This window comes from Folsomia candida, unplaced genomic scaffold, assembly GCF_002217175.1.
Source record: "Folsomia candida strain VU population unplaced genomic scaffold, ASM221717v1 Fcan01_Sc027, whole genome shotgun sequence".
NCBI lineage: Eukaryota > Metazoa > Arthropoda > Collembola > Entomobryomorpha > Isotomidae > Folsomia > Folsomia candida.
The window spans coordinates 1,052,136-1,061,582 of NW_019091219.1; the positions used below are offsets into that span (position 1 = coordinate 1,052,136).

Consider the following 9,447-nt stretch of genomic DNA (forward strand, 5'->3'; position numbering starts at 1 on the left):
TCACCAATCCCAAACACCACGGCGACAACAGTGTCACATCGATCATCCCGAATTTCTTGGAGTGTACTTAAACTTCATGTCGAAAATTACGTTATAGTCCATTGAACAAATCGATTAATCACCAATACACTTGTTGTTATTATGCACAACTTTCGGTTAATTGGGACCAATTATTCTTGTATGCTTTCGCATGTATCCATTTGACGGAAAAATAGCCATATATTTACCAACCCACGCGCAAAGATTACATTGGTTATGGTGATGTCAAAAGCGGGGGTACACACATAAAACTAAAAATGAAAATATGTAAATGCAAATTTCAGAATTTTTTTATTTGGCAGGTGTCCAGCAGACTAAATTCGAGAAACATATATTACGTACATAATTAGGTACATATGTAAATATATTAACATAATTAATCTTCTACATACATACAATGGAACTTTTTATTTTCGTGAACTACTTATGTACAATTAGACTTGCTGCATAACACCTGCCATTCTGGCTTCATCGGTTTTTTCACCGGCACCACCTAATCCAAATCGTTCACAATGTTTTCAAGCCTGCCAACTACTTCATCTAGAATGTTCGAAAGATCTGACTCCGAACAGACGCATCGCTGGGTGATTATATTGCAGTTGTAGGAATTTGCACCGCAAGGATTGCTGACATGACCACATTGATTATTACTGCAACGATCCGGACTTGATGGACCTAATACATAGAAAAGAATTGAAAAATTATCATACAATAAAGACACAAATAAAAAATAAATAAAACAAAAAAATATGCACGTGGTCTGACAATGTCAGTCATCTCTTTATGAGCTTTTTCATGAATGCACATTTTTTCGCCTTTGGTCGAATTAAGAAAAAATTCAACCAAAATCTAGATTTTTGAAAACGCTGATACTTTTCGAATTGTCGTCCGATTTCAAAAATTAAACAAATTTTCCACAGAATAACTTCTTTGAAGTTATAAAAATCCATTGAATTTTTTTAAACTTCATATTTTAATGCTATGTCTGAATATTACAAACGCAAGCAATGTTAATTTTATGAAAATAAAAGTGAATTTTAATAAGGTCAGGGAAGTAAATCTGATCTAAAATTGTGTCTAATTTTTGAAATTGAGTTAAAATTCGATAAGTGACAGCCTTTTGCAAAACCAGATTTTAGACGAATTTTCTATTTATTTTTATTTCACCACTTGCGGAAACATGGGCATTCTGGAAAACGAAAAAGGGCAGGTGGTTTTATTTCTGAGCGTGAACAGTTTAAAAGTTTCCCGGTCAAAATCGGTGATAACCACCCTACACCTCTCCCTTATCAGATTGTGGCATGAGCTGTGAGCTGTGAGGCTTCTTTTTGAAAACTGGAAAGGCTGAGGCCTCAGGTCCTCAACTTGAGGTCGAGGTCGGGGCCTTGAAATTTTCCGCCGAGGCCAGTGAGGCTGACAATGAGCCTAATGTTTTTGAAATTGGAAAAACCGAGACCGACCTCACTGAGATCTAAGATTCCCGATCTGAGGCCTTAAGCTTTCTCAGAGGAAAGCTAAGGTCATGTAGGCCTTTTTTCCTTTAATCTATTTTTTTAGTGTTACTTGATGAAAACCAGTCATTAAATTGTACTGATCAAGGAATAACATGTGAATAAATGACTATTAATTAATCAATCAATCAAGAGGCTAAGGCCGAAAAGTCAAAAGTGCAAATCAATAATCAAAACTCAAAGTAAAAATTAAGAAACCTGACTTAAATTATCAAAATAAACACATTATTTAAAAATTTGGACGCATTTTGACGCGTGAGGTTTTATCATTATATTATTGCTAGAATTTCATGGGCTAATCCTAAGTATATCCAAAATCCCTTTTAGACTTAAAATGGGGTTTAAGGTAGAATTATCGGATCGCATGAATAACATTTAAAATTGGGAAAAACTTCGATGCATTTCATTAGACGGGTGAGAATTTGACAACGGGGAATTGATAAAGCGGGGAACTTGTTGGGTGAGAATCGATGGGGGGGAATCGATGACGGGGAATTGATGGGCGTAAAAATGCACAGTACCGTGGCATGTGTGTACATTTTACAAGCGATCTCTTTACAAATTGTTTTTAGAATTTATACCAGTACGTCATCGCAAACCAAAATATCCATTAGCATAGCAATCGTCTGCGTTGTACTCAAAATACCCTTACTTTCTTACAACTAGGTGCCAAGAACCCAGTACAAAAACTCATTTATTTACCAATGACTTATTAACTAAAAATGATTTAAGAAATATTTTTTTACCAGACGGAATACAGTTACCAAATTCAGCAAAAGTCCCCGCGATGATTAGAATTGCGAAAAATTTCATCCTACAGCGAGTTTAAAGCAAGATATACATACATAAGCAATCAATTGAAGAATATCGAATAATTCCGAATCTTGGGATGGGTCTGTATTTATGCACGATTCCTACTTGGTATTTACGTCATGGAAATGAACTCTGCGTCAATCTAGCAACGCAAAATTGAATGTCAGAGCAAGAGAACGTGCTTAATTGAATTCAAATAGAAAAATTACCTCCCACAATTCCACCAAAATTTCGTAATAAATATTTATTAAGTTAAGTAAACCCTCACATAATTAATATATGCGGTTGCTCAAAGATTTTCGAGTTGAGATTAAATAATAAATTGCACATATGTACAATGCGAACAAAATTACTCGTAAATATGTATCATGTGCAAATAAATTAGTGTATTTTTTATTCATGAAGAAAACCTGATTCTCATTAGTGTAGGAGGTATAAATATTTATTAAGTTAGGTAAGATAAAGATTAATATGACTGAAATCTATAAATTAAATAATACTCACGTTCTACCCTGAATTGATTTCAGAATTCAGAATTTTATACATGGGATGATCAGACAGTGATTGCTGTTTGGTTGATTGGGTTGGCTAAGTACAAAAACAATTTAATACATTTCTAAAACTGAGTGATTATGGTTAATTACTACACTCTAAACAAAAATGAGCAAAATTTATCCAAAGTTGTGTAAAATTTGCCCAATGTTGGGCAAATTTTACCTTTTTGTTGTGTCATCCTCTTTTTTACCCAACCTTGGGTAAATTTTACTCATTTTTATTTAGAGTGTACATAATTACTAATTTCTAATTACTTGATTAGCGTGTGTCATATTTAATTATACATATGGAAATATGTACAATTTGACTGCGATAATTGCTAACAATTATCGCAAAAAACTTGTCAGCAGCTACTGACAATTTTTTCAAGCTCATCTTAATAAGCAGCCTAGTGATTTACAATTTTTCTACTACAAAAGTCCATAAATCTCCATTAGTTCAAAGGATTTGGAGTCGAGATTATATTGAATCTTCAGGTCTGCTGATGTCAAAACTTATAGCAAAATTTTCAAAATGATAAAATTCCGAGGCAAGCTTCGCTAGCCGATGGAAATTAACAAATTTTTCCGGTTTAGAAATTTTCCACAGTGGCGAGGTTTGTTGTGATTTTTTAATGTTACCGGACAATTTTTTTAACCCTGCAAACGAATTATTTGAAAATTGTTCAGGAACTCTTATATTGACGAAACCATTATAATTACGCAGCATTAGATAAATTATTAAACACGTGTTTCAGGATCTTTCATAATGTTCAACTTAAACAAAATTATGACGGAATCCGTGAGCGAGAATTTCCATTTTTATCAGGACATTTTTCTCGCGAATGAGAAAAACACAGATTCTCGCTTCTGAATTCCATAAATTCGTTTCAGTACAACATATTTATTTTCATACTAACAGGATTTTTCATAAATAAATTAACTAGCCAACATATCTATCAAGAATGTGATGATAAAATACATTAACAATTTTTTTAAATAGTACATACAAAACGTTAAAGTTGCCAGTAATTATATAGGCAACGAGCGGCAGATATTACGGAATTCTATCCGTGAAAATTATTTATCAACTATTATTTATGAATTTTTACAGCTTCTCGTTTTCTTTTTCTTCATATCTGCAGCCGGTATGCTAAAGTAATGGTTATTTACATATTTGTAATTTGGGAATGATCCCGTACACTTAGCGCTTCGAAACTCCGCTCGCAATTGTATAAACTAATTAGAGAATAATCGCTCGTCGCCGATTTTTAAGGTCGCCGACAAGTCAAAGGTCAGAATTTTCTTAGCACTACAAAATGAGAGCCCAAAAACAAAAGTCCATGGATAATTTTTTTTTGACTTTTTAATATTTTTTATTATAATAGTATGATCAATGCTAAAATTATTCTATAACCGATTATGTACAAAGTTCGTTTATGTGGAAGGGTGTTTACACAATAAACACTACACGATATTGGCCTTATCCAAAATACGTTTAAGTAAATCTATCTAGAACCTATCGCTGTAATTCCTATCGCGTTGCATCTGCATAAAAGTAAGATGCTCCTGTTTTTGCAACTTCCAAATTTTATGATCATATTCCCTCCGTTGTTCCTTCATATTATTCACCAAAGCTAGATTGGTCTTTGTCACAGCTTCAACCTCAGCCTCCAGCTTCTTCCTGTGACCTTGTTGTTCCTTCACCTCTTCCTGCGTCTTCTCTAACTTCCTCTTCGCCTTGGCTGCCTTCAAGTTGGCGCGGTTAATGGACAGATACGTTTCCAAAAGGCGTTCTGACTCTGGAGTGAATTCTTCGCTAAATTTGGGATCCATTTTCGCTCCGCCCAATTTTGATTTGCTTTGATAAATGACGAAAGATTCTCTTATCAGGTCCGAGTGTCGCGAGGTCAGTGCGGAAGGGCGCACACCGGCGGGATTTTCCTTGAGAAATTTTTGCATTTCATCTGTATAGAACGTTGAGGCCGACTGTTTCGCGATGATGAATTGGCTCTCGGCGACGGACTGGTAGACTCTCTTGATTTCTGGGAGGTCATTCCCTTCAAACAAAGGTGCCCAGGAGTGGACGTATTTGATCATTTCGGACCCAGTGACCTCAACGCCACCAATTTTTTTGGTGACGAGATGACCTGGGGACAGCATGAGGGGACGAAGGCGCCGACATGAGATGCAAATTCAGGATCGAGATTGTCCAGTTTGTCGTGTTGTTTGAATCCCTTGTCAGGTTCGGGCATCAAATAAACGCCGACATCCTGCGGAAAAATTAATTTTTGTTAGATTTAAATATACCTCAAAATTTTTGTGTTCAGTTTCCCAGAATAATTTGCACATTTACTTAAATATGCAACTCAGTTTTATAACGACTTGCATGTATGTATACAAGAACTCGGGTTTTACTAGATTGAGGTTTTTCGGGTTTTTTCTTCTAAAATTCAGTAATTTAAGTTAATTACGTTGTTTGACTGATTTTATTCAATACTTTGCTCCCAGTAAAACTCAATAAATTCAAACAATGCCCGAATAAAATTCCAGTAACACAAACCAAGAAAAACACGGTGGTGCCTCAGAATATAATACCAGGAGTTTTTCTAACCATGAATATTTAAATACCTGCATACCTTGTAGCTTTTGAGCAGTTGGTCATGCGTCAATCTCATTTCCGTCGGCTGATCAGGGTTGGAGTCCAACTTGTCCTTCTTATAGTTCCCCTGCTGTTCGTTAGGTACGTGGTTGTCGTCGTAAAATCCGAACTGGTAGTATTCGAGAAATTGAAAATCTCTGACGAGGAAGAGAAGTTTCTGGTAGGCGCCGTCTCCCAGCTCTCCACTCGCCGCGTTTCCCTCAAATTCCGGGACCGTCAAGGTAGCAAAGCTCGAAAAGAATTGAACAAACTTTAGCACGTCTTCGCCTACGTCGCGGATGACGTTGAAGATGAGGACGGACGAGAGGAGGGTCGCGATGGCGAAAATGATGGCGTTCTCCTGCATCGTGGTGTGGTCGTCGAATGAGCCTTGCGTGTCCATGAGGACAATGGCGACTCGGCGCCCGTTATGCGTCGTCCAAAACGGCTCCGACCAAAGGTCAATTCCAACCGTTATACGGTCAGTTCCGCCTAAGAAATGAGTTTGACTCAAATTAATGACCTCATGGCTTTTACTTAAAATATGCTGGTCATTAATAGTAAATGATTGGTATAATTGCACGGTATTTAATTTAACCGCATGCACCTCTACAGTTTTAATCGTAAAAATTGCTACATCTCCACTCACCCCTCCATTCAAAATTAGCCATATTTTTGGCATTCAAAATCCAGTTATTCCCCTGACTGCCGTCGTGGTTGAGATAGCGAATAAAATTGGAAAGCATGAAACTTTTTCCTGTACGTGTGGGCCCATTGATCGAGTAAACTGCGAAATAATTTTCCCCAATCTTCTCAAAGATGGATTTTGTTGCGTTTGTGTTAATGGAGATCTTGTCCTTGGTCACCTTCAGGATGGAGACCAGCTTTCCACCAGGACCCATTTTAGAACCTAAAATATTACACAAATTTAAACAGCATTTTCTGCATTGGTACACCAAATCAGACAAAAAACTGTTATGAATCGTCAAAAAATTGTAACACCGTTACAATTTTATGTAGCAAAATTTCTCTCACTAAACTATATTTACCGACATATTTCCGCTCCGACTTGGCCTGCGACTGGAGAGGGAACATAAAAGAGGAAAGTAAAAATAACGACGAATACCCTCACTGCAACCCAAGGTACAAATTTGTAGAAATAGCTTGCTTACGAGCGTGAGAAGGTTTTCCACTGATTCAGCACTTACTTCCACATCACATCTGTCAATTAACATGATTTTGTCGATTTCTTTAATTCTATCTTGTGGGTGTCTTTTCGTTAGGGAAATAATGGTATTTTCCCAGTCTCGAACCACCAAGCTGAACGCTTAACAATACTAGTTTCTGTATCATGCACCAGCCTGTAGAACATTGATCTTGTATCTTTCCGTTTGATTTGCTGTACAACTTCCCAAGACACTAAACCAAAAGAGTACAAATCTGCGGGGATACCGTAATTCGCAGAATTAGCTTCAGGTGCACGATATATGATATTTCCTATTTCGGGAGTTAGTGTTTTAGTGGCAGTTTCCTCACTATGGATCTGTCGACATAGACCAAAATCTCCCACTTTAACGGGAAATACGAACTCTTCATCTTGACTTAATGAAAACAGTATGTTTTCAGGACGAAAATCTCGATGTATAATGTTATGACCGTGGAGATATTTTAGCCCTTCACACATGTCCTTTACAATTCGATTTCGAACCGGGTGCAGTTCTGGGTTGTCCGTCTCATTATTTATGTTCAACCACTGACGCAACGTCTTACCACAGAGCTCCATTTGGATGCATAAGGACGGAATGTGGGTTCCTCGTTGAGCTCGAAGATAGAAGATTTGAAATTGGTCCAAAATTTTGTAATTGTTTTGAAGGCACGGTATTTTCAGCAAGACGTTGATATCCTCTACAGTGAAGGCTTTGTGAGTTTCTTTCAAGATTTGGACTAAATTGTCGTGTTTCTTGCCCTTCATTAGTTTGTATTCTCGGAGCAGTCGATATTTTTCAGTTTCGTCGTCTGGCGTGTCACCCAGGCCTTCGATGAATATGACCTTCACGGCGGTAACGTTAGCTTGTCCACGGACCTAACATTAAAAACAATGAAATTGTCTATGTAGTTACTACTACTATAATTAAAGAATTCTTTAATTATAGTTGCAAATTCATGAATTTGCAACTTATTATGTATTCAATCATCCTTGAAGATTCGTGAGTAATAGGGAAGATAAATCGACATAAATAATTATTTTATAACCAACTAGTGTATAAGCCCGTCTCCCGTTGGGCGAGAGCTTATTTGATTTTCGTAAAAATTAAGTCGGATTGTTCAAAGTTCTAGCGAATCATTTTTTACAATACATGAATATATGTAGCTAGAAATGTCTGTTGGCGAGGGAAGTGAAACTTTCTCCATCTTTACTTCCGTCACGGAAAATTACCTTCACTTCCGTTGCAGACAAACATTTCCAGCTTATATCATAAAGTATGTACAGGATTTAAAGCATGGATACGAATAAAGTTAATTAACAGTCTTCGCGTCTAATTTGTAATCAATTCCAAAATAAACTTAAAATTACCGCTTTAAAAACGTAACCGAATGACCCAGATCCAAGAAAAGATTCCAACTTGAGAACATCAAACCAGGATGCAAGTGATTCTACGTTTATACCATGGTCCATTTCCATGGTGTCCATTTTATAATTGTGGATATTATTTCAACAGTTTTACGTGCAATTAACATCAAGGAGAGAAATAAGTGAATTAATAATATTTTTATGCGCAATTAATTGAAACCGTTAAGGTAAGCTGAAGTAGTGATAAGATAAGGTAGACATGAAATACGTAAGCGAGAGATAAGTTGCGTAATTTCAGATAGGAGAGACAGCGTAGTTGGGTAGCGGCTATGTACATAGTGTCATTGAACGCACGTAATGTATATGACTTTTGTGGTTCTGTTATAATTTATAACGGCAAATAAATACTTGCTGATAACCAGGCGCCAGTGCAGTGGTGTCAATCAATTCATGACTCCGAATTTCGCAATGCACAAGTTGTAAGAGGTAAATATTTATGTTAAACATTTCATCCAATTTAACCTACTCGACAATTATTATTCCGCAAGTATAAAATACGAGAATATGTAGGACACTAGGACACCAGATAGAGGATCCATTCATATTTCCGTGTAAAACTCATATTTGGCGGCGTAGCGTGCCGCCAAACTTAAAAATTTGCATTTTCGACCAATTTCAAACCCCCATAAGTTTTGCCGTTTATGTCAGATTTTCAAAATTTTATGCTTAGAATGATCACAAAAGTCTAAATTTTTGAGAAATAAATTAAAATACAAATTTCTAAGTTTTGAACTATTTTCAGCATTTTTTCGACGAACCCCCATTTTTATGAAATTACGAAATTTTTCGAAAAGTTAAAAGCAATAAACCGTAGTAACGTTAGAAGTAGCTCACCCTGCAATATATTTAATTAGGATGTATATAATTTTGCACCAATGGTGCAGAATAAGTGCACAAAATAAGGATAACTCTATAATTTGGTTCCAATGGTGCATTATAATCAGAATATGTAGGTGTAGAATTTTAGGATTTTTTGCATCAATAGTGTAGAATAATGCGACAAATAAGGTTCATATGATTTAGACAACTTTGCACCAAAGGTGCGGAATAAGCCGACAAAAGAGATCTTAATTTTTATATATTCTTGCACCAAGGGTGCAAAGGAACGGAAAAATGAAAAAAAGGGCGAATTAGTATGCACCACCTGCGCAGCATGTGGTGCCAATTAAATATTTAATATTGAAACCTTTATGTCAAAATTATATGACTCTTTCTCCCGGAGATTCTTCACTATTGGTGGCGTGATACATTCGCGTCCACCATTATTTCGCATCATTT

General features: G+C 36.3%; 1 protein-coding gene and 1 long non-coding RNA gene across 2 annotated transcripts; both read right to left on the reverse strand.

Moving 5' to 3' along the window:
• Positions 1 to 303: 303 nt before the first annotated feature.
• LOC110859684 lies at positions 304 to 2,435 on the reverse strand. Its single transcript, XR_002548886.2, has 2 exons — positions 2,297 to 2,435; positions 304 to 714 (listed from the first exon to the last, which is right to left on the reverse strand). It is a non-coding gene; the product is annotated as an uncharacterized LOC110859684 (long non-coding RNA).
• Positions 2,436 to 4,992: 2,557 nt separating this feature from the next.
• Positions 4,993 to 8,229, reverse strand: LOC110859603 (mitogen-activated protein kinase kinase kinase ANP1-like). Its single transcript, XM_022108564.2, has 7 exons — positions 8,113 to 8,229; positions 6,899 to 7,620; positions 6,710 to 6,857; positions 6,587 to 6,617; positions 6,187 to 6,447; positions 5,536 to 6,029; positions 4,993 to 5,169 (listed from the first exon to the last, which is right to left on the reverse strand). The coding sequence occupies exons 1-7, from the start codon at positions 8,227 to 8,229 to the stop codon at positions 4,993 to 4,995; spliced, it is 1,950 nt and encodes a 649-aa protein (XP_021964256.2).
• Positions 8,230 to 9,447: the final 1,218 nt, after the last annotated feature.

Coding starts and splice junctions, on each gene's coding strand:
- LOC110859603 (XM_022108564.2), bottom strand. CDS start 8,229: ATGGACACCATGGAAATGGACCATGGTATAAACGTAGAATCACTTGCA. Junction 6,858..6,898: donor ACAAGATCAATGTTCTACAG/GCTGGTGCATGA, acceptor TTAAGCGTTCAG/CTTGGTGGTTCGAGACTGGG. Junction 6,030..6,186: donor GGCTAATTTTGAATGGAGGG/GTGAGTGGAGAT, acceptor CTCATTTCTTAG/GCGGAACTGACCGTATAACG.